Source organism: Tasmannia lanceolata, unplaced genomic scaffold (genome assembly GCF_043159265.1).
Source record: "Tasmannia lanceolata isolate RefF3 unplaced genomic scaffold, GAP_Taslan_0.1 ptg000007l, whole genome shotgun sequence".
Classification (NCBI taxonomy): domain Eukaryota; kingdom Viridiplantae; phylum Streptophyta; class Magnoliopsida; order Canellales; family Winteraceae; genus Tasmannia; species Tasmannia lanceolata.
In genome coordinates, this window is record NW_027518684.1 from 29,326,453 (window position 1) to 29,351,330 (window position 24,878).

A 24,878-nucleotide genomic window follows, 5' to 3' on the forward strand; every position below is an offset into this window, starting at 1 on the left:
ATTAAGTTAATCTCACACACCCTAAAAATATATGTGATTGTATATGTGGAGTTCCAACACCTTGGAACCCTCATAAGCAATCCCAACTTGGTGTTAAGTTGGAAGCCCAAAAACAGAATTGAAAATCTGCTCTTCATAGGCTTCTCGGAACTCCGAGAATTCTCGGAACTCCGAGAAATGGTCCAGTAGACATTTTTTCATCTTCTGTTAGAATTCCCGGAACTCCGAGATTTTTTCTCGGAACTCCGAGAACACTACAACGGTCGGATTTTGAGCCGTTGGGAATTTTCCAGAAATTACCGTAATGCCACTGAACGGTCATATTTTGTTTTTCCTATAAATATGGGTGTTCTAAACATTCAAACTAGAGATCCTAACACTCTAAAACTTCATTTGAATATCCAAGAGTGAATCAAACTTCAATTGTGCCTCTCATCACCATCTTTAGGATTTGGATCATAGGCTCAAATTTGTACATCCATTTTGTAACCCTTGTGAGGGATTTTTCATTTCTTTCTTTCAAACCTTCGAGTGTTGTATTCGGGCGAGTATTCGGAGAAGCGAAGCCCATTCTCCGTGGTGAGGATAGCCACCGAGGTTAAAGCTATTGGGGTGAGGATAGCCACCAAAGTTAAAGCTATTGTAATTGGCATTCGATCTTCGCCAAGGTTAAGAAGATCAAATAGTGAAGCCATCAACGGGTTTGGTTGGTGGAGTGGAGTAGGCCTTGGATTTGAGGACCGAACCACTTTAAATCTCGGGTGCACTCTTTCTATCTCTTTGCTCTTTTATTTGCATTGCACCATTAGATTTAACTTGAATATTGATTCTTGATCTCTTAATCTTAAAATCGGTTTAAAGGTTTTAAATTGGTAGATTCTATTTCTTAAACAACCATATTCTCTCTCCTCATTGTGTTGCCAATCCAGTATAACTTGGGACCCCCCTACATCGGATTTTCACAAGAAAAGCACTTCACATATAGAAATAGAGTTCAAAAAAAGCCACTAATGGCACATCTTATTTCTATATAGATGCATAGTAAGTTAAAACACACTTAACGATGGTTTTATTGGAGAGGCTTGTAGGGTGTTTTATGGAAGGAACTTGGAGCTTATAAGTAACATTCTAAGCCTTCTTCGTTGGAGGATGGCCAGGGTAGTGACCACCGTAAGGTGGCGGCTTCTTCTTTGGACGCTCATACTTTGGCGGTGGCTTATAATATGGTGGTTTATAAGGTGGCTTGTAATATTCTGAGGTTTCTACAGTTGGAGGATGGCCGAGGTGGTGACCACCATAAGGTGGTGGCCTATAATATGGTGGTGTAAATACCCAAAATACCTCCCTCTTAAATGTTCGCCCCCCTCTTTAAAAGAGGGGCATTTTTGTCTTTTCATGTTAACTCAGATTAGGGCTTCCTAATAAAGCCTATAAATACATCTTATAAGAGATTCAGAAACCCTAAACCATCTTTGCAGCCCTGAGAAGAGATCTTCATGGAGAAAAAGAGGAAGAGCGAATTACAAGAAAAGAAATCGCAAACCAAAGTAAGATTATTAATCTTTAATGGTTAAACGAATGAAAAGAACCCTAAACTGGGGTTTGATGTGAAAAGATGTGTGATTAGAGCCTTGGTTTTAGTCTATGGCCAAGTCCATGGTAGATCTTGGATTCCTTGGGATTCGTTTCGTGTTGAACCTTCCAAAGAACTCAAGATCAATTTGTTTGTATCTATAGAAACCTTGTTATTTGAGAATTTTCGAGCGTGGAATTGGATTAGATGGATTCCTCTCGTCGATACGAGTCAAATGAAGGAGTTATGGCCGTTTTAGTGCAAAAATGGTGAAAAATTGCATTTTGGAGAAATCTGGGTTCGCGCGTGGGGCGGACGTCCGTGATTACCACATTTGGTGACAGTAGATCCTCGGACGTTCGCAATTCTCGGACGGCCGGCGTGACAATTTTTCAAAACTTCAGAAATTCATAACTTATTCGTTTCTTATCCGTTTTCGACGTTCTTATACTCTACGGATAGGCGAAAAACATCATATTTCTGTTAAAAATAGTTTCAATAAGTTTTGAAAACATTACAATAATGATATCACCAAAATACTAAAAACAGCCATAGAATGGGTTACTTTTTTAGGGCCCTTATTTGTTACTTATGACTTGTTCAGGATATTGAATTGTAATCCGAATTTAGAAAGGGATCGAACATCTTTGAGGTACGTAATAACGTACTACTTTGGGTATTATAAAACCTTCTCATTTGAATCAGTATTGACTTTGGAAACCTGTATTGATGCCTTTGAACCTTGGGATTTGCTTTAAGTCTAGCATGCCGTTTTGTTTCACCCACTGCTACTTTAGAAACTTTGAAACAACTGTATGAATATCTGTCTGGACTTTAGACCTTTGGAACCATCGTTTTGAATTTTGAATCTTTAGAACTATTCAAATATTTAGAAGTATCTGAACCTCTAAAATAACTGTTCTGAACTCTGAACCTTTGGAATAATTTTTCTGACCTCTGAACCTCTGAAATAACAGTTCTGAACTCTGAACCTCTGAAATAACTGTTCTGAACTCTGAACCTTTGGAATAACCGTTCTGACCTCTAAACCTCTGAAATAACTGTTCTGAACTCTGAATCTCTGAAATAACTGTTCTGAACTCTGAACCTTTGGAATAACTGTTCTGACCTCTGAATCTCTGAAATAACTGTTCTGAACTCCGAACCTTTGGAATAACTGTTCTGACGTCTGAACTTCTGAAATAACTGTTCTGAACTCTGAACCTTTGGAATAACTGTTTTGAACCCTGAATCTTTGAAATAACCATTATGAATATATGTTCTGAATTTTGAACCTTCGAAACTACTGTTTAGAACTTTGAATCATTTGAACCATTTGAATAATTAAAATTATCTGAACATGAACCCTTGATACCTTCTGAACACTTCTGTGGAAGCTTGGATGATTTCTGGACCGTGCCATATGGGGGTAAAACATTTGGCAACTCTGGACCCACCGTGGGGGTAGTACACTGGAACTTCTGGCCCGTCAGTGGGATAAAATGTTGGCCCTTTCGACTTGTATCTGAATTTGAGGAACTAGTTCTGACACCGTGGACTGTCGGTGGATAAGCAATAACATGTCTTCTAACACCGTGGACTGTCGGTGGATAAACAATAACATGTCTTCTAGCCATGCCGATGATTCTGAAGTGTATTTGAACTCTGAACACCATATGGCTTTGACCATAACATTTGAATTCTAAAAACCTTTGACTTTGATCAGAACTTAGACATTGAATTGCTTATTGTACTTTAATTCAGAATCATATTTGACATGCACACATATTTACCTTGTGCCTATTATTCAGCTGTGAACTCAGTCTTCTGTTTTGACTCTAATATCCGAACCATATTAAACCTTGGCATGCTTAGAATGTACTTAGAGTAGTATTTTATTATGTACTGTGCTTGTCAGCTGTCTGTGGTTATAAAATATTTTCAGGTTTTGACCCTCGTGAGGTTAACGAGGAACATGACGCTTAGTTTTGGAATTTGGATTTTGACTCAGAGATTAGGTTATTTGTTTTCAGTTCATTAGGAAGTAAGTACTTTGAATAAGATGTAAAGACAATATTGTTTATTTTTGCCTTGACCCTTGGGGGAGAGGTGAAATTTGATTTGGCTCTGATGGGTCCGCATTAAATTGAACTTTGATATTTAGTTATGGAATGCCCGGTTATTTCTGTTATCTGCTTTGTAGCCTTGTGCATTTGTGAGAGTTGTCTTGCAGGTGTACGGCGCTACCACATCCTATGCCCAGGGTGGGGTTTGGGGCATGACAGGTGGCTTATAATATTCTGAGGATTCTTCAGTTGGAGGATGACCAGGGTAGTGACCGTAGGGCGGCTTCTCGAAAGGAGGGGGCTTGTGTTCTGGGGGTGGCTTCTCATATGGAGGGGGCTTGTATTCTGGGGGTGGTTTCTCAAATGGAGGCTTGTATTTTGGTGGTTCCTTCTCAGGTGGCTCATGACCATAGTCAGCTTGAGAGGGAGTGGTAAGTGCCACCACTCCAAGGAGTAAAACTAACAAAGTGTGAGAGGAATGCCATGTTTGGCTTTGACAATAAAACAGTGGATGAGAGCTGCCCTTTCATAAGGAGATTGGCCAATGAAAGCCCGACAAGTGGTAGCATCTGATACCGTTGGTTTCTTGTAAGCGTATAACACCGCCATAAAGCTTGTCTTTTTTCTAACTTGTAAATGCATGTGCTCCATCATGTGGAAAATTGGAGAAGTTTGACTGCGATATGAGGTAGCTTTATCTGATGTCGGTAGGTTTAATGGAGTAAAGAAGATTTCAGCTAATAAAAGTAGATATGCATGTGGTGTTTTTCATCTTATATTGCCTCTTTCTCAGATAGACAGCTTTATCCATATCTTGTTTTGAAGAAACTTTCGGCATTGAATTTGAACTACTGTGTGATTATATATAATATTTCTTTACTTGGTCCAATTAAATTGTAAAGATCATAACCATTTTGAGCATTTAACCTTCTAAGGTGTGACAAACATACAATGATTTCGAATTTTAATTTTTTTTTCTAATTTCAGCTATATTTTCTATTTATGATGTATTTTAATTCAATTTTATTTCAATTTTTTCTAGGAGCACAACCCATCTAGGATGTGGCCCATCTAATGGACTGTTTGGATCATCCTATGGTGCGTGCCATACCGTACATTTAATAAAGTGAGGAGTGCCCTCATCAAAATACAGTAGTGCTGATAACATTTCGCTTTTGAAAATCTCTGACAGTATTATGGGCGAGGCTTCTTGAACGGTGGTTTTTTATCAGGGGGCCATAGCCATAGCCAGCTTGAGAGTGAGGTATGAGAGGCGCCAATCCAAGGAGTAACACTACTAACAAGTGTGAGAGGAATGCCATGTTTGGCTCTGATGATAAAACAGTAGATGATAGCTGACCTTTTATAAGGAACATGGCCAATTAAAGCCCAGCACGTGGTGGCATTCGATACCATTGTTTCCTTGGTGGTAAAATGCAAGAAAACAATGCAGTACTGAGTTTTGTCTTTTTTGATAATTCTCAAATACTTGTGGGCCTTGTATGTGGAAAATTGGTGAAGTCTGAATGCAAATGAGTAAGCTTTAAAGGATGTTTCTTTGTCTGTTTATTTCATGTCTGTGGGCTTCAACGCTTCAAAGAGAACTTTGATGGGAAAGGTAGATATGCCCGTGGAGGTTTTCATCTTAGATTTGCCTCTTTTCTCAAATCTACTTTAACCAATTCTTCATTAGAGGACTTTTTTACATTGAATGTGGACTACGGACTTATTTCATATCTTATTCTTTGTCTTTTTAGAATAATGTCTAAAGATCAGAACAAATCTGGGACAATGAACTTTCTTAGGTTAACAGATAAATTGCTTAGATTCATGGTTGGCTGTGCTCTAACAACAAAACAATTTGGAATTTTAAACTTTTCTAATTTTGGCTATATTTTTTATTTATGATGTAGTTTAATTCAATTTTATTGCGATTTTTTCGAGGGGCTTGTAGTTATGATTTTATTTTGTTGAGAGCATACGGTAAAAGGGTATTTTGTCTTTTCAACTGTATTATGTTAGCATATATGCTAACATCTAACCCTAACAACATAATCTCTCTTTTTCCCTCTCTTGAACGAGCATACCTTCTCTCCCCATGAAGGCACATCCTCCTTTCCTCAGTACTGTATTATGCTTCTATGCAAACATATAACCCCATCAGCATAATCTCTCATTTTCCCTCTCTTGAATGAGCATACCTTCTTCTCTCCCTCTGAAGGCACATCCTTTCTTCATCACTAATCTAACATGGTATCATAGCCCTATTGTTCCGTATCCGTCTCGTTTTCTCATGGTTTTCTTTTTCCATTTCTTCGTATTTATTTTCCTTGAGATTTCAAACATACATATACAAAGGAGAGGGAGGCTCATGCAGGGAGCGTGGAGCAGCAACACAAGATGGAGATCAAAGCAAGCGGCATCTAAAATAATCTCGTGGGGGATTGAAACCCATGCCACGGTGTTGGAGAGAAACTCCAATATAACATGTTGAAGTAGAATATGAAAAGGGTGCAAGCAAATATATAAAATCAAAAGAACAATAAATGCACTTAATTTTTTCAGAAGGACCTGTAGAAGTGAGTCATAGTTGGTTTTTTGAAAGGGCACCCTTCAGTTTAAAATTCTTCTATTTCTATGTAATAACCCCTAAGATATACAGGGAATGTTAGATGGCCCTGCTTGTCATATAACTCAGACAACAGACGCAAGACCGTCTAAGGATTAGTCACCATGGGGCCACGGTTCCAAAAGAGAATATCCGTGGTGTGGTCCAATGCCCAATATAAAATTCAGATATCCTTGGTGCAAGTTGTGAGATGTGTGGTCCAATGCTCAATGTAAAATACCAAATATCGTTGGTGCAATTAGTGAGATTTTCCATCATGAAACAAATCTCTCTCTCTCTCTCTCTCTCTCTCTCTCTCTCTCTCTCTCTCAGACATTTTCCCAATGAGCAGATATGAAGCAGGGGCGACGGCACTTGACAAGAAAGGGGGACAGTTCCCCCTTAATTTTTTGGAAAAAAAAAAAATATACCTTTATTTTTTAATATTTTTTTATATTTACCCCATTTTTTTAAAAATATGCCCCCTTTTCAATTATCCCCTTTTCAATTATCCCTAAGATAGAAAATAAGTTTGAAACTTTAATTTTACCATTTTTATATCACTTGTGCAAAATTTACTATAATTTTTGCCACCTCGTGCAAAATTTCAGATAGAAATTTTTTGTATCTTAATTTTAAGATAGTAAAAAATTACTATAACTTTTGCCCCCCTTGTGCAAAATTTCTGGCATCGCCACCCAGGCATGCTTTATTAGTAATTTCAAACACAGTAAAACAGCAAAACTACTTCACCAGTTCATAGACAGGTAAAACAGAAGCCACTAATGGCTTCTTTTCTTTAAATATAGCTGCATCTTAAGTTGAGGTACTTAATTAAAGATGGTTTGATGGTGGTGGGGCCTTCTGTTCTATAGGTGAGGGCTTGTGTCCTATGTTGGAAATATTAATTAAAACTAGTGGGGCCTGATAAATTTTATGATTTCACTAAACTTTGATGAATTACAATAAGCATAAGGAGTGTTTTTATTGAACACTCATATGATAAACATAGCAAGAGAATAAGATAACTATGGAAAGAGATTAGCCTAATCCAATTCACTTGCCTAATCTAACCCTACTTCTCAATATAGCCCAACCAAATCAAATCTAGAAGATTTGATCTTGATTTGATTTTATTCTCTAATTTGCCCCCTAAAACGTATGTAGAATGAAAAATTGACATACGTTTGATTACAAACAAAAAAATTTCCCAATATAAAATTTTCCATTATAATTCCCCTAAGAAAATATCATCCTTTGATTCTTTGATTCGAAGTGCACTGCCAAAATTTCATGATGAATAGCCCTTGATGATGGCAAATATTGATTGCCGAAAAAGACACCGCTCGTTGATGTGTCACGAAGACCAATGCCGAAATGGGCAAGAAATGACCCTTGATGGCCAGAATGGGCCATGATGAGCAAGATGAGTCACTGTGGACCAATGCCAAAATGGACAAGAAATCATGACTCGGCTTGATTATTGATCCTCATGAAATTAAAATTCTCTTTCAGGCACGCACTTCAAAAGAAATGAAGCAATAAGCATGATAAATTTTATGATTTCACTAAACTTCAAAAGGTCGTTGGCTCTGATACCATGATAAAATTTATGATTTCACTAAACTTGGATGAATTAGAATAAGCATATATGGAACACTCAAATGATAAACTTAGCAAGAGAATAAGATAACTATGAAAGAGATTAGCCTAATCTAATTCACTTACCTAATCTAACCCTACTTCTCAATATAGCCCAATCAAGAAGATTTGATCTTTTTTTGAAATGGTAGAAGATTTGATCTTGATTTGATTTTATTCTCTAACAGGCCCCACAGAAGCCTTTATCCTTATCTTGAGTTTAAAAGGAGACTATCCTGATAGGACAGTTGAAGAGTTTTATTATTAATCAATAGCTATTTTATAGGTGTTTGACTTTATCTACTTAGTTCCACGTATATGTAGGATTAAAAAGGACTAGGAAACGTGTGAGCTTTTGCGGGTTACTGAATGCATGACCAACAACTATTGAAAGGGATGTATGTATTGGTTATTAGGGTACGAGGAAAAGTAAAATAAAAACGTGTCCACTATCTTGTGTGTTATCTTATTCAATAAAAAGTCTTTCTTTTTCTCTTCTTCCATCTTTTTTAGTTCCTTAATTTCAACAAAGTGGTATCAGATATTACTGAAGAAAAAAAGGCTTTATAGTCCTAATAAAAAAAAAAACAGCAGCAACTTTTACTTCTTCAGTAAAAAGGCATTTCTTATTTTATAGATTTTATTTTTCAAGAAAAGCATCATATATTCTTTATGTGCTTGTGTTTGTGTTCCTAAAATTCTACATTCTAGAGGTGGCTTCTGAAATGGTGAGGGCTAGTGTCCTAGATGTGGCTTCTCAAATAGAGGGGGCTTTTCAATGTAGAGGGCTTTATATAGGAAATGGTCTCTTCTGTTTTGGGGGAGCCTTCTGAAATGGAGGTAACTTGTGTTCTGGGTTTACTTGGTTTCTTCTCAGTTGGGATATAGCCATGAGCCGGCTTGACAGTGAGTGGTGAGAGCCACCACTCCAAGAGCGACACTAATGTGAAAACAACCAGTTACTCCAAAAGCTTAAGTTGTTAGAGTTGGTGTTATTTAATCATTTATCCTTCAACACCGGCCTCACTTGTGTCCCTCTTTTTTGTGCTGGCATGATGATATTTTTAAATATTTTCATAAATATTATTTCCCTATATAATAAATGCACTTTGTGGGTATGGTCCTTGTAGACAGTTTTTGCTAGGGCGCACTTCAGTGTAGCATTTTTTATAGGGAAATGTTATCATCACTACTGTATTTTGATGAGGGCACTCCTCACTTTATTAAAAGTACGGTATAGCCAGCACCATAGGATGATCCAAACCGTCCATTAGATGGGCCGCAGCCAAAATAGGTTGTGCCCCAAAAATCATTTCCATAATTGATCCTAACCCTCCGATCTGAATGTTAGAGGGTTGATCATAACCTTCTATAGATCGGAGGCTTAGGATCAACCTATGGAAATGATTTTTGGGGCACAATCTATTTAGGTTGTGGCCCATCTAATGGACCGTTTGGATCATCCTATGGTTCGGGCCATACTTTACTTTTAATAAAGTGAGGAGTGCCCTTATCAAAATACAGTAGTGTTGATAACATTTCCCTTTTTATATTTTTATATCATAAAATCATTTAAATATATTTATGAATGGATGAGTGGGTGAAATCTTTCTTTCCTCATCACGTGGCGGGATGGGGGTTTTGTTGGGTTTACTGGTTGGTTGTACTATCTGTGGAACATCATTTTTCCTACTGATAAAATGAGATGTATTATTTTACACCATGGACGTGAAGAGCAGGACTTCTATTGACTTATATATTTGCGACCGTGCAGAGGGAACCCGTAATATTTTCTTCTATATTCAAACACACTCAAACAAGAAAAGCACTTCACATATAGAAATAGAGTTTAAAAAGAAGCCACTAATGGCACATTTTATTTCTATATAGATGCATAGTAAGTTAAAACACACGTAATTTTTTCTTCTAAATTCAAACACACTAAAACAAGAAAAGCACTTCACATATAGAGAGTTCAAAAAGAAGCCACTAATGGCACATCTTATTTCTATATAGATGCATAGTAAGTTAAAACACACTTAACGATGGCTTTATAGGAGAGACTTGTAGGGTGTTTTATGGTAGGAACTTGGAGCTTATAAGTAACATTCTAAGCCTTCTTCGTTGGAGGATGGCCAGGGTAGTGACCACCGTAAGGTGGCGGCTTCTTCTGTGGAGGCTCGTACTTTGGCGGTGGCTTACCATATGGTGGCTTATAATATTCTGAGGATTCTTCAGTTGGAGGATGGCCGGGGTAGTGACCACCATAAGGCGGTGGCTTATAATATGGTGGCTTATAATATGGTGGCTTATAATATTGTGAGGATTCTTCAGTTGGGGGATGACCGGGGTGGTGACCACGGTAAGCCGGTGGCTTATAATATGGTGGCTTATAATATTCTGAGGATTCTTCTGTTGGAGGATGGCCGGGGTAGTGACCACCATATGGTGGCGGCTTATAATATGGTGGCTTATAATATGGTGGCTTATAATATTCTGAGGATTTTTCAGTTGGAGGATGACCGGGGTAGTGACCGTAGGGCGGCTTCTCATAAGGAGGGGGCTTGTGTTCTGGAGGTGGCTTCTCATATGGAGGGGGCTTGTATTCTGGGGGTGGTTTCTTAAATGGAGGCTTGTATTTTGGTGGTTCCTTCTTAGGTGGCTCATGGCCATAGTCAGCTTGAGAGGGAGTGGTAAGTACCACCACTCCAAGGAGCAAAACTAACAACTGTGAGAGGAATGCCATGTTTGGCTTTGATGATAAAACAGTGGATGAGAGCTGCCCTTTTTAATAAGGAGATTGGCCAATGAAAGCCCAACAAGTGGTAGTATCTGATACCGTTGGTTTCTTGTAAGAGGATAACGCCGCCACAAGCTTGTCTTTTTTCTAACTTGTAAATGCATGTGGTCCATCATGTGGAAAATTGGAGAAGTTTGACTGCGACATGAGGTAGCTTTATCTGATGTCGGTAGGTTTAATGGAGTAAAAAAGATTTGGGCTGATAAAAGTAGATATGCATGTATGTTTTTCATCTTAGATTGCCTCTTTCTCAAATGTACAGCTTTATCCATATCTTGATTTGAAGAAACTTTTGGCATGGAATTTGAACTACTGTGTGATTATGATGTATTTTAATTCAGCTATATTTTCTATTTATGATGTATTTTAATTCAATTTTATTTCAATTTTTTCTAGGAGCCTTGAGGTTAGGATTTAATGTTTGGATTTTCTTTATTAGTATTTTATTGCTAATGTTTTTCAAATAGGGGCACCCTTGTAAATGGTTTTTTTTTTATCAATCCTCTATTATATAATGCATGCACATATTTAGTAAACACTTCCAAAATGGGACTCCGTCCAGGAAAAAAAAAAGATGAAACTGAAAATGACCGATGATTTGATCATTTTAATTTTCACAGCGTTTTTTGTGATATATGGGGATAGAGATCTCCTCCTTGTCTTCTTCTGCATGTTTTACGGGAGCCAATTTCATTCTTTTTAACAAAACAGAATTGCTAGCAATTCTCCACATATTTTTTTCAAACATAAAGATGAGCATGTAGAAGTGGGGCCCTCTTGTGCAATAATGCAAACCATTTATCTGTCCATGCATCAAAATCCACTCCTATCGCATGATCCTAGCCATACTATTGCTTGGCCCTGAATACGTACAGACCATTGATTCCTTGATTTGTCACCGCCCATCTAGAAACAGCAAATTACAGGGATAAAATCGACCATATATTGAGAGTGAGTTTTGGAACATGTCCCATCTGTAGCAAGTCCTACAGATAAATGGTTTGGATCATTGAAAAAGTGGACTCCAATTGTACATTTGGCTACTCATATTTTTCATTGGAATTTTGTATCCATCATAAACTAACCCATATCTTACATTAATGTAAAACAACCAATGATTCCAAAAGGTTAAGCTGTTAGAGTTGGTGTTGTTTGATCATTTATACATCAACATACATGAGTTTAAGTCCATGTCTACGCAAAATATTTAAAATGAATTTTTATTTATTTTTATTTCGGAAATGAATTTCCTAATAAATGTGAATAGATTTTTAAACATAATTAGCACAAAATTTGTAAGTTGATCTTCCTAATCTCCACGTGGTTACTGTTATGTGGATAATCCTCTTTGCCGGATTTGTTATTGATAAGCAAGACTTTATGGATACATGTTGCACTCCACTTTTTGTGGGATTGTATACATCAAATATTTGTATAATTATCAACAATATTTCTATAAATATAAGAACTCTGCAGTGTGATTTGCACGCAGAACTTTTTCCCAATCTCTTCTATTTTCTCAAACTCATGTCCATCTTCATGGTATCAGAGCGGGCCATGAACATGCTCTTCCTAATCTGAGTCTTCCTCAAATATATTATTTTCCTCTTGATCTTAGAGTTGTCCTTCCTCACAACAGTACAAGGCAAGCTTCTCTCTCTCTCTCTCGATTTCCTTCATTTCTTTTGATCCCAGTACTACTCCCAAGGTCAAAGACTAAACCTAACTCCATAAGCCTTTTCCCTCTTTTTTCCAACCACCTCACATTTCCCAAGAAGAGAGACTCTCTCTCTCTCTCTCATAATTTCCTTCATTTCTTTTCATCCTTCAAATAAGGTGCTTCGTCAATTAATTTCTCTTAAACAGATTGGTGTTAGTTCTCTTCCTTGTGATAATTTAATTTGTTCTAGTTGCCTTGCTGGAAGACATTGTAAACTTCCTTTTCAATTATCTGATCTACGCACTAACAATCCATTAGAAATGTTACATTCTGATTTATGGGGACCAGCTCCAATCCCGAGCAATTATGGCCATCGGTTTTACTTATTATTTACAGATGATTATTGACGCCGGAGTTATCTCGATGGATCCTCAAACCGAGCCCACTAGGCACACTAGGCCCCAAACTTAAAAGGGTTAAAAACACATGCGGTTGCAGTCCATGATTTTGGGGTGTCTTTTGGGTCAAACCTGGATTTACACACAGCTTTAAATATGAGAAGCCATACATGATTGGAAAGATCTACAAGTCTACTTTCCAATGCAACAAACGGTTCGTGAATCGGAGTTTTGTGGAGGGAGTTATGGCTATTTTTCTGAGAAGGGTCTAAGTTGCCTGCAACATATGAATTTCAGCAGATTTGGGTTTGTTTTTGCCTGCTGTCCAGCCCATTATTCCCAACATTTTTGGATATGATTTAAGTTATTTTTTATGTTATATTTAGTGGAGTGATAAATCAACACCCATATATCTTAAATCGACTCCCGAGAGAAAGAGGAGAGAGATAGACACATAGGGAGTCGATTTATCACTACCCTATATTTATGCTTTATTAAGTCCCAAAGATCCCCATTAAGTTTAGTAAGATAGCCTTAATTTTTAGTTAAAGTAACTTTAGTTTTCCTCTCCCTTTTTTCTTGGAACTTGTGTTGTCAAGTTAGAAAATGTTGTTCAAGCCTTTGGAAATGCACCTATGGCTGGAGGGTTGTTCCATGTCTACTTAAAAGTTTATTTGAGCTGTGGAGAACAGACGTCTACAAAGAGTTTGAATCAAGTTTAGCCTTTGGCTTTTGAAGAAGAAGGATTTCTTCTTGTCTTATTTGCTATTATCCCTTGGGTGGATTCCTTTGGGTGGCGGGTTGTTTCATCTCTGTTTTTCACTTGTGTTTCCTCCTCTCTTCTCCATTTGTTTGGTGACAATTTGGTATCAGAGCTTAGGTTTCATGGCCGGTCATCGTTGTCGCTGACCAAACGTCGAAGAAGCCTTGGTTCTTGAACGAGCCTTACGTGAGATTGAGATGGATGATTTGAGGAGACTGTGGGACCCCGTTCTCGAGGCGTGGACGGTGGGATGAGACCCCACGGGCCTCTCGATCTCCACACGAGTTGGAAAGCTCCGCTGCGGCTCTCTCAAATATAGTACCCTCACAACATGAGTCTATGGCGTGCGATATCTTTTGATTCGGAGTGGAACTCGGAACCAAGACGTACCTAAATATAAAGAAGAGTCGCCATCCAGGAAGTAAGCCTGGAACCCATAAATTGCTCTGTGCAAAAGATAACCAGAGAATAAGCAAGGTCTGTGCCTGGTTACGAGTGGGGAAGGTGTTAGGCACCCCACTCGCCATAGAAAACTCGATCTCATATGCCATTTTTTATTATTTTTGAAGAATTTTGGGCGAAAATCATGCAATATGGGAACAAATATCAAGAGATGGTAAAATATAACCAGATAACCAAATACAAACAGATATCAAAAGATAAGATGAGCAGATAAGCAGCAAAGAGCTACAACTAAGCAAATAATCGAGAGATAGAAAGAACAAGTAAACGCTACAGCTAAGCATGTGAATAAGCATATAGAGCATGCGATCAAGGCAAGAAGAGATAGATAATGCTGCAGCTAAGAATGTAATCAAAACAATAAGAAACAGATACACTACAGCTAAACATGTGAACAAGTATATAAAACTACACAGGAAATTTATCTAAAGAGTAAGTACTCACGACAAAGAACTAAACACACTAGCATGCCCCTATGCAAGAGATAAAGATAAGTAATAATTCATAAGTCCTAAACTCTAAAATCCAATAAAAATGTGTATAGGGTGATCTGGACCTGGATGGCTGTCCAAGCTGCCTACGTTTCCAAGCCTTTTTTGGAATCAAGATCAACGTAGTTCGATGACGCTATTCTAAAGTACAATGTCTATTGTGCCTAGAACCACTAAACTAGACTTGACAAACTAGACTGGACTGGTGATTAAAGCTTATTGAAGATGATTAGATTAGATTGAAGTTGATTGTGAATTTTAGGACACCCTATATGCTCCTAATCTAAATGCAAGTTTAACCCTGGACTAATGTAGGTGAGCCCTATATCCTATGTGTAACTAGGCTTATCCTAAAGAAAAAGATAGGCTATCTAAGTGAACCTTATGCTAGTCATCAGTTGACGATGTGTACAACTGACCTAACTGAGGCACTCCTAACTCTATGATTCTCTATGACATCTAGGACAGACTCCTACTGCAAAGAAAGAAAATTTTAAAAGAGTTTGAAAGATTTTGTTAAAATGGTTTTTTGAAAGGTTTGACTAGACTTGGGATGATAGTCCCAAGCTGCCTACGTCCCCGTGGAAGATGATCAAGCCAACGTAGTTCGGAAACAGATTTTTCAAAATACTTTTTCTAATGCTTTTTAGCTTTTTTGATGTTTTTGTTGTCATTTTAACTTTTCTTAATATTTTTGTCTTTTTAAGATGTTTTCACCCTTTTAGCTAAAGAGAACCTATAAGACCACACTCCATGCTCCACAGCCTGGTAGAGTGTTAACACTAAAGACAGAATCCTTATAGCCTAAGGGGAATCCCTAAACCAGTGAACTAGTGTCCCAAGATGAATAAACTAAGAATCCCAAGAAGATAAAGCTCTAACAAGACTGAGCAAGTCTTTAAGGAAGAGATAAAACAAAGCTAAATGACAAACTCCTATACCAATGGACTGTCATTAAGTTTAAAGGACTGGCTCCTACAAACTCCTAAAACTAATGAATAGACTCCTAACTAGTAGCTCTAGAAAGGGGAAGATAGGTGCTAGTGAGACTGAACTAGTCTCCCAAAAGGTGGAGAGACAACTGATGCTAATGAGACAAAGCCTGTCTCCTATAGAAGTGCTCCAAGTAATCTTATCATTGCCCTTGCAATGATAAATAGGAATAACTATCGAAAAGATTTTATCAGTCTCTATAAGAGGGAATAATCCTATAAGGGTGCTAATGAGACAAAGTATTTCTCCTAGAGATGACTTTCTAATGAGACAAAGCATGCCTCCTAAAGGGGGAGGCTTCGGACAGCTCCATCATATCCCTTTACAATAATGAAAGAAAATCTAATCAACTTGAATTACTAAACTATCCTTCCACTGAATTCTTTTAAGTAAAGACCCTAAGAAATAAAGCCTCGATCCCTAATTAACTGTCCGAACTCCTAATTCTCAACAACAACTTAGAATTGAAATGAATGTAAAGTTGATAATTCACATTTGGCTTTGGGTTTGTATGCATAATTTCAGAATTCTAAGACATCTAACTGCAATAGATCAACCTTATTCAAATTTCAGAATTATGAACAAACAACAACTCAAGTATAACTGCCATCAGTTACCCAAAGTCTTATTCCTATTTTCGTAAGTAATTACATAATCATAATCACAACCCATTCAATAAATCAGAAAAATATTCATATGAAATCCAAAAATTATAAAACCAAAGCCATTTGAAAGAAGACTCAAAAATCTATAATTTTACAAACACATCAAAACCTAAAGCAGATCATAAGACCTTCATTTTTAAGTCGTAACAGAACTCGAACCCAGATTTCAGGCAGAGTAGACTCACTGTACGAGAATATTCATAAAATAATCATCTGAAATCCAAATATTACGAAACCAAAGCCATTTGAAAGAAGACTCGAATTGTTAACCTCCAAAAATTAGCATAAATTTTGTCTCTATTTTTGGAAGGTTCTCTTTCTGTTTTTACTTAGAATTTGGTAACAGAAGTAAATTACAAGTGTAAGTTTGGCAGTTCATGAACAAATTTGTTGTTAAAAGGTGACTTGCATCCGATGATATCTTCCCTTAAAAATTTGTGACTGTCGCATCTTTGAATGGGTCTTAGTTTTTATGAACATGATTGAATATTAGTCCAAACATTGATGATTCAGGTCTCTGAACTCATAATATAACCGGAATAAAATTGTTAGGCCCAAAATCGGTTAACAGATATGGCAGTGACGTAAGAGCCGAGCTGGAGGGATGTAGAGTCCAGATGAGCTGTGTGCTGCACAGAAGCAAACGAGGTCAGAATGACCGACCCGGAGTGTACTCCGGACAGGCCCTTCGACACTCAAGTCAGTATGAGCCGGAGTGAAGAGGGTGTTTGTAAGAGTGGTGGGTGAGATTTTCAATACCCTGATTTATGAGCTTTGAAGGCCCTTTTATAGGGAGAAATTGGGGTAGTTGGGGAGTTAATGCTCCCAGACAGGTGTCGACCAGCTATAGGCTCAAGCTCGCCTACTCTGTGTAATTACCAAACTACCCCCGCTGGTGAGGGTCCTGCGGTGGGCCCTCCTCTAGCCACGTGTTGGAAGCTAACAGGCTGCTGCGCTGTTGCACCCCATCAGTTGCCCCCCAGTTCTCCAAGTTATTATGGTGACTTGGGGAAATATGGTGGGGTACGCTTCCGATCGAGAGTGGTCGAGGCTTGTCCTGAATCTGGAGGCAGTCCGGAATCTGAAGCAGTCCGGAATTTGGAGGCAGTCCGGAATCTGAAGCAGTCCGGAAAATGGGGCAGTCCGGGAATTGGAGGCAGTCCGGAAAATGGAGCAGTCCGGAAATCGGAGGCAGTCCGGATTTTAGAGGCAGTCCGGATTTTAGAGGCAGTCCGGGATCTGAAGCAGTCCGGAATTTGGAGGCAGTCCGGAATCTGAAGCAGTCCGGAAAATGGGGCAGTCCGGGAATTGGAGGCAGTCCGGATTTTAGAGGCAGTCCGGATTTTAGAGGCAGTCCGGAATCTGAAGCAGTCCGGTAAATGGGGCAGTCCGGAAATCGGAGGCAGTCCGGAATCTGGAAGCAGTCCGGAAAATGGAGCAGTCCGGAAATCGGAGGCAGTCCGGATTTTAGAGGCAGTCCGGAATCTGAAGCAGTCCGGTAAATGGGGCAGTCCGGAAATCGGAGGCAGTCCGGAATCGGGAGGCAGTCCGGAAAATGGAGCAGTCCGGAAATCGGAGGCAATCCGAATTTTAGAGGCAGTCCGGATTTTAGAGGCAGTCCGGAATCTGAAGCAGTCCGGTAAATGGAGCAGTCCGGAAATCGGAGGCAGTCCGGGCTAATCTTTGTCGTTTAGCGACCCAGTCCGGCTTAGGCCGGACTGATTTTTGTCGTTTTGCGAAACGCGTCATATCCAGTCCGGCTTGGGCCGGACTGCCTTTTGTCGTTTAGCGACCCAGTCCGGCTTGGGCCGGACTGATTTTTGTCGTTTTGTGAAACGCGTCATATCCAGTCCGGCTTGGGCCGGACTGCCTTTTGTCGTTTAGCGACCCAGTCCGGCTTGGGCCGGACTGATTTTTGTCGTTTTGTGAAACGCGTCATATCCAGTCCGGCTTGGGCCGGACTGCCTTTTGTCGTTTAGCGAAACGCGTCATATCCAGTCCGGCTTGGGCCGGACTGCCTTTTGTCGTTTAGCGACCCAGTCCGGCTTGCGCCGGACTGATTTTTGTCGTTTTGTGAAACGCGTCATATCCAGTCCGGCTTGCGCCGGACTGCCTTTTGTCGTTTAGCGATCCAGTCCGGCTTGGGCCGGACTAAATTTTGTCGTTTAGCGAAACGCGTCATATCCAGTCCGGCTTGGGCCGGGCTGCTTTTGTCGTTTAGCGAAACGCGTCATATCCAGTCCGGCTTGGGCCGGGCTGCTTTTGTCGTTTAGCGAAACGCGTCATATCCAGTCCGGCTTGGGCCGGGCTGCTTTTGTCGTTTTGCGAAACGCCTTATATCCAGTACGGCTTGGGGCGGGCTGCTTGGAACTTATCTCGAAAGTTGTGCCCGCCGTTAATACGAGACACGTGGCACCCCTCGGGCGTCCTCGAGACGTGCGCCCTTCATTTAATGCAAACCGCCTCAGAGAAATCTATATAAGAGTGGGTTTTGCCTTCTCACTTTCACTTTTTACTTTTCCTCCTTCTCCCTTCTTTTTCCTCTGTCGGTTCGGCGAAGTCCAGTTCGGCGAGGGTCAGTTCGGGCCGTGTAGTTTTTGTGAACGGCGGTGGATTCGGGAGCATTCAGTGTGATCCGGTAATTTTTCTTGAGCGCGTCTCATTCATTTCTTTTCCTGCTTTCATGTCTAGTAGCTCTAGTCCTGAGTCCGGTTCGGGGGAATCGTCTTCTAGTAGTTCAGGGTCTAGATCGTTGATTAGGATCGAGGATAGGCCTACTTGGTCACCGGCCCCGAAAATGGCGAGTGTGACTGTTATAGGTAGTGATGAGGAGGGGGAGGACGAGGCGATATTAGACCTGAACACCGCTCCGCTTCTAACGGATAGTTACGTTCCACAAGGGGGGAGTGTTGGTAGTGACGCCGGCGAGGCGTCCACAACGTTTCAACCAGGCCGGGCCGTTGAGGTCGTAGCACGGGCCCGTATGGATGCCAACCCTACCTACAACATACAGGCTCTCAATGAGGAGAACTACCTGGATGAGTCCGCCATGGCAGTGATTAGGGATAAGTACTGCATCCCATCCAGGTTTGGACTGAGGGAGGCGATGGAGGGAGATAGAGCCTGTAACGAGAGCTCCGACATTTGTATATATGACGAGTCACTGAGGGCCGGACTCCGATTTCCTCTACACCCCTTCTTCGCTTCGGTGCTTCAGCATTACGGGCTAGCTCCGGCCCAAGTGGCGCCGAACTCGTGGAGGCTGCTTACGGGGTTTGTATACCTCATTCGGGGCCGGCTTCGGAGGGACTTGTCAGTACCGTTGTTCCGCGCGTGTGCGCAATTGAAGAAGCACAAGGGTGGGGGTTGGATTTACATTAGCCAGCGTCCGGAGATAAAAATGATCACTGGCATTCCCACCTCCATACACCTGTGGAGGAACAGTTTCTTTTATGTTGAGGACACGGAGTCCAGCGAGCCTTGGCCGGTCCCTTTGAAATGGGGAACCCCGGATACAGTCGCGATGAGTCGCAAACCGTTTCTCGAGGGTGAGGATGCGAGAACCCTCGCTCTACTTCGGGATGTGCTGGACCGTGAGGGGCCTGTTGATTGTTCAGACTTCCAAGGGGAAGAGGTTTTGGTTGGGTTGGGCCTTAGTACTGCGACCCGGGCACGTACGTAGATAGCCTCCTTTAAAATTCGTCTCTCCGCCCCTTTGTTTTTTTTTTGTTTTTGTCCCTGACTGGTTTCGTTTTTGGCTATCTTTCAGAGATGCAGCAGCAGTCGCTAGTGGATAAGATGAGGAAGGGGGCCTTCGGGACTGTCCGTCAGGGCCAGAAAAGGAAGGCTCCAGAGACGGCGAGTCCGGCTCCGACCCAGGACGCACCGCCCCAGCCCAAGCCCAAGAGTTCGGTGAAACTGGTGAGTTCATCCGGCCGGGGCGCAGGATCCTCGAAGACCGTGGCGACGTCTGCTGGCACCCTTCCGCCCCCGTCGAGGCACGGTGATAACGTTTTTCGGCCGAACTGGGCCGTCCAAAAGACTGATTCCGGCCTTGGAGAGAGCCGGGTGGCTGTAGAGATTCAGACTAAATGCATCCTTGACAAAGACAAGCAGCAGGTTCTCCACGAGCCGCCGGCTACGGCCGAAGAGGCCGTATTCTCTTCTCTTTATCAGGTAAGATGGCTGACGAGTACGCTTACTCTTTGCTTCCCTTCTGCTTTGTTTGCTTGTGTTAACACTTGCTCCTCTGCATTTTTACAGATCGGAGTGTACTTCAATGATCTGCGGGGGAAGAGTAAGAAATTCTCCGATGCTATAACTAAGTCTGAGGAGGAGAATGGGAAGTTGAAGAAGGAGGCGAAGGAGCTGAAGAGGTCCGTGGAAAAATCTGCCGAAGAGATCAAGCGGCTGGGAGAAGAATTTGCCGCTAAGCTGGCCGCGCAGAAGGAGGAGGCGACGGAAGCCCTCAACGATCAGAGGGAGAGAGCCCTGTCGAGGCAGGCGACTGCCGTTCAGGAGAAGGAGGACGAACTCCTTCTTCTATCCAGTGAGGCCTACAAGATAGGGTTCTTTGACTGCCTTGGGCAGGTCAAGGATTCCAATCCGGGCGTTGACCTGTCGAGGATGGTTATACCTGATCCACCGACGCTCACTGGCGAGGAGCCGACCGCAGCTGACGCACTCTTGCCCCCGGGGGAAGATCCAGCGCGGGATGGGGGCGATGAGGCGCCCTGAGTTCTTCTCCTCCCTTTTTTTTGGCGATTGTGTGATTTCTTTTTGTAATGGCCCCTTGGAGGCCCAACTCCCTTTTGTAATGGTCCTCTGAGGCCCCAACATATGAATGGAAAGAGTTTTTGTTTGTTTAACTCTTCAATGCTTGTCCGTCTCTAGTTTATACTGTTTTCTTTTTGTATGATGCGTAACTATCACTCCAGGTAGGAGTCATGGACTTAGGAGTGGACTCCTAATTCTTTGCCAAGACGAACCATGGCGAAACCAACGTCGAGTACCCTAGTTTTCGTGAACTGGGTTTCGAAGGAGCTTTGGTTTTTGCATCCGGGCTGGTTCCGGACCAGGAGTGGGCTCCCGGTCTTTGCGGAGACGAGCCGTGGCGAACCAAACGTTGAGTACCCTAGTTTTAGTGAACTGGGTTTCAAAGGAGCTTTGGTTTTTGCATCCGGGCTGGTTCCGGACCAGGAGTGGGCTCCCGGTCTTTGCGGAGACGAGCCGTGGCGAACCAAACGTTGAGTACCCTAGTTTTAGTGAACTGGGTTTCGAAGGAGCTTTGGTTTTTGCATCCGGGCTGGTTCCGGACCAGGAGTGGGCTCCCGGTCTTTGCGGAGACGAGCCGTGGCGAACCAAAGGTTGAGTACCCTAGTTTTAGTGAACTGGGTTTCGAAGGAGCTTTGGTTTTTGCATCCGGGCTGGTTCCGGACCAGGAGTGGGCTCCCGGTCTTTGCGGAGACGAGCCGTGGCGAACCAAACGTTGAGTACCCTAGTTTTAGTGAACTGGGTTTCGAAGGAGCTTTGGTTTTTGCATCCGGGCTGGTTCCGGACCAGGAGTGGGCTCCCGGTCTTTGCGGAGACGAGCCGTGGCGAACCAAAGGTTGAGTACCCTAGTTTTAGTGAACTGGGTTTCGAAGGAGCTTTGGTTTTTGCATCCGGGCTGGTTCCGGACCAGGAGTGGGCTCCCGGTCTTTGCGGAGACGAGCCGTGGCGAACCAAACGTTGAGTACCCTAGTTTTAGTGAACTGGGTTTCGAAGGAGCTTTGGTTTTTGCATCCGGGCTGGTTCCGGACCAGGAGTGGGCTCCCGGTCTTTGCGGAGACGAGCCGTGGCGAACCAAACGTTGAGTACCCTAGCTTTAGTGAACTGGGTTTAGAAATCTGACAGACACGAAGGCATTTGCAAAAAGAGAAGGTTCTTTCATTCACATTCAGGAGATATTTACAAAGTTTTTTTTTTTTTTTTTGTGTGTCGGCTACTTTGCTACTGATGATATTTGCGAAGGTTCTTCGAGTTCCAGGCATGTGGTAACAGTTGTTCCTCGAGTGTTTCCAGTCTATAACTGCCCGGGCGAATCACCTCTTTTACTCGGTAAGGCCCTTCCCAGGTTGGGGAAAGCTTTCCAGCCTTCTTGGGTTGGGAGATAGCAGCTTTCCTTAAGACAAGATCTCTAAGTCGAAACTCTCTAGGACGTATCTTCGAGTCATGGTAGCGAGATACTTTCTGCTTGTAGGCGGCGACTCTTATTCGGGATTCTTCTCTGGCCTCCTCTAATAAGTCAAGATTCGCGCGGAGCCCGTCACCGTTGAGCTGTTCGTTGAAGTTGGAAATTCTAGCGGACGGGGTGCCTACATCGACAGGTATTACCGCCTCTGTTCCGAAGGACAGGTTGAATGGGGACTCGCCCGTTGGTGTGCGCGGGGTGGTGCGATAGGCCCATAGGACGTGATACAGCTCATCTGCCCATCGACCAACTTTCTCGTCTAGTCTTTTCTTGATCCCTTGTAGCAGGATTCGGTTTGTGACTTCTGTCTGCCCGTTGGTCTGTGGGTGTGCTACAGAGGTGAACCGCTGCTCAATTTTCAGGTCGGAGCAAAACTTCCGAAAGTTTCGGCAGTCGAACTGTTTGCCGTTGTCTGTTATCAGGACGCGAGGAATCCCGAATCTACAGACTACTGATTTCCAGAAGAAGTTCTGCACATTCTGTTCGGTGATCTGGGCTAGAGGTTCAGCCTCCACCCATTTGGTAAAGTAATCAATCGCCACCACTACGAAGGTGCGCCTTCCGGAGGCCGGTGGGAAGGGGCCCAAGATATCCATTCCCCAAATAGCGAAGGGTAGCGGGCTGACAATTGGGGCCATAGACACGGCGGGCTGATGAATGGTGGGGGAGAACTTTTGGCATTTCTCGCATCTCTTTACCAGGGTCAGCGCGTCTTGTCTCAACGTTGGCCAATACAGACCTCTAAGGAGGACTTTGATTGCCAGGGCTTTGCCCCCCAAGTGCTCCCCGCAAATACCTTCGTGTGTCTCCTGCAGGGCATACGTGGCGTCGCTGGGCCGGAGACACTTTAAGTATGGGAGAGTATAGGATCTTTTGAACAAGTTCTCGCCATCAAGTGAAAAACGGGCTGCTCTTTGGATCACCTTGCGCGCTTCTCTTTTGGCCTCAGGCAGTTTCCCACTACGCAGGTAGTCGACGATCTCATCCATCCAGCAGGGCTCGTGTTCCACCTGCATTATCTCAGCAGCCTTTCTTTCGATACTGGAGGCCTGTAGGAACTCCATGCATATATTCCCGAGAGTCGTGTATCCGGATGCGGCCAGCTTGGACAGTACATCGGCCTTTGTGTTGTCCGTTCTGGGGATTCTGACAACCTCGAAACTTCTGAACTTGGAGGATAGTTGCCGGACCTGGGAGAGGTATTTAATCATTCGCTCATCGCGGGCTTCGTATATACCTTGGATTTGGTTGGCGACCAACTGGGAGTCACAATAAGCTTTCAATCTCTGGGCTCCGGTCTGGACTGCAAGATTCATTCCAGCGAGGAGTGCTTCATACTCAGCCTCATTGTTGGAAGCGCGAAAGCCGAACCTCAAGGCGTAGTCTAGTGTGAAACCGTCGGGCCCGGTTAAAACCAGACCGGCTCCGCTACCAGCCTTGTTTGAAGATCCGTCCACGTGCACTTCCCACAGTGCTTCGGCGATTGAAAAATCATGCTCAACTGGCAGCATGGGGATGGTTCCTGCTCTGGCTTCATCTTCTGCCGGTTCTCCGGCTGTGGTAGTACCTTTCGCTGCTGGGGCCTGGGCGATTTCAGGTTCGGCGATCTGCTGGGGGATGGAGCACTCAGCTACGAAATCTGCCAATACTTGAGCCTTGATCGCGGGCCTGGGCATGTACCGGATGTCAAATTCACTCAATTCCACGGCCCATTTAACCAATCGTCCCGAAGTATCTGGCTTGTGGAGGACTTGTCTAAGCGGCTGGTCAGTTAGGACCTTTATCGTGTGAGCTTGGAAATACGGTCTCAACTTCCTGGCTGCCATTACCAGCGCGTAAGCCAATTTCTCGACCCGCTGGTACCTTATTTCGGCGTCGTGCAAGGCTTTGCTAACGTAGTAGACCGGTTTCTGTTGGCTGCGCTCTTCACGAACTAGGACCGCAGCCAGAGCCAGGGTACTTATAGATAGATACAAGATTAGCTCCTCACCGGGCTCCGGCTTTGTCAACAGCGGTGGAGAGGACAAATACTGCTTCAGCTCCTCGAAGGAGGTTTGGCATTCCTCTGTCCAGGGCGAGGTTTTGAGGCCTTTGACTGCGTTGAAAAAAGGGAGACACCTCTCTGCATATTTTGAGACGAAGCGCCCCAGCGCGGCTATCATCCCTGTCAGTCGTTGCACTTCTCGGATGGTTTTCGGGGGAGCGAGCTCCACCACGGCCTTGATTTTTTCCGGATTGGCCTCTATCCCTCTCTGGCTGACCACAAACCCCAGAAACTTCCCCGAGCTGACCCCAAAAGTGCACTTGGTGGGATTGAGTTTCATCTTATTGTCTCTCAGGACTTGAAACGTTTCTTCTAGATCGGCGACATGGTCTTGCGAGCTTAGGCTCTTCACCAGCATGTCGTCGACGTACACTTCCATGTTGCGGCCAATCTGATTCCGGAAGAGTTTGTTTACAAGCCTCTGATACGTGGCCCCAGCATTCTTCAGGCCAAAGGGCATGACACGGTAGCAGTAAGTCCCC

At 42.7% G+C, this 24,878-nt stretch overlaps 2 protein-coding genes across 2 annotated transcripts; one reads left to right on the forward strand and one right to left on the reverse strand.

The window, feature by feature from the left end:
* Nucleotides 1–19,643: 19,643 nt before the first annotated feature.
* On the forward strand, nt 19,644–20,857 carry LOC143880739 (uncharacterized). Its single transcript, XM_077383711.1, has 3 exons — nt 19,644–19,794; nt 19,890–20,296; nt 20,384–20,857. The coding sequence occupies exons 1-3, from the start codon at nt 19,644–19,646 to the stop codon at nt 20,855–20,857; spliced, it is 1,032 nt and encodes a 343-aa protein (XP_077239826.1).
* A 1,254-nt stretch (nt 20,858–22,111) lies between these two features.
* On the reverse strand, nt 22,112–24,178 carry LOC143880740 (uncharacterized). The gene is made up of 2 exons (XM_077383712.1): nt 23,051–24,178; nt 22,112–22,699 (listed from the first exon to the last, which is right to left on the reverse strand). Exons 1-2 carry the CDS (start codon nt 24,176–24,178, stop codon nt 22,112–22,114), a joined length of 1,716 nt encoding a protein of 571 aa, XP_077239827.1.
* Between the last annotated feature and the right edge of the window lie 700 nt (nt 24,179–24,878).

What these genes read in the sequence shown, in the direction of transcription:
- LOC143880740 (XM_077383712.1), bottom strand. Translation starts at nt 24,178, where the DNA reads ATGGCAGCCAGGAAGTTGAGACCGTATTTCCAAGCTCACACGATAAAG. An exon ending in GACAAGACGCGCTGACCCTG is followed by an intron (nt 22,700 to 23,050) that starts GTAAAGAGATGC and finishes AAAATTGAGCAG; the next exon opens with CGGTTCACCTCTGTAGCACA.
- LOC143880739 (XM_077383711.1), top strand. Translation starts at nt 19,644, where the DNA reads ATGAGTCGCAAACCGTTTCTCGAGGGTGAGGATGCGAGAACCCTCGCT. An exon ending in TAGTACTGCGACCCGGGCAC is followed by an intron (nt 19,795 to 19,889) that starts GTACGTAGATAG and finishes GCTATCTTTCAG; the next exon opens with AGATGCAGCAGCAGTCGCTA. An exon ending in TATTCTCTTCTCTTTATCAG is followed by an intron (nt 20,297 to 20,383) that starts GTAAGATGGCTG and finishes GCATTTTTACAG; the next exon opens with ATCGGAGTGTACTTCAATGA.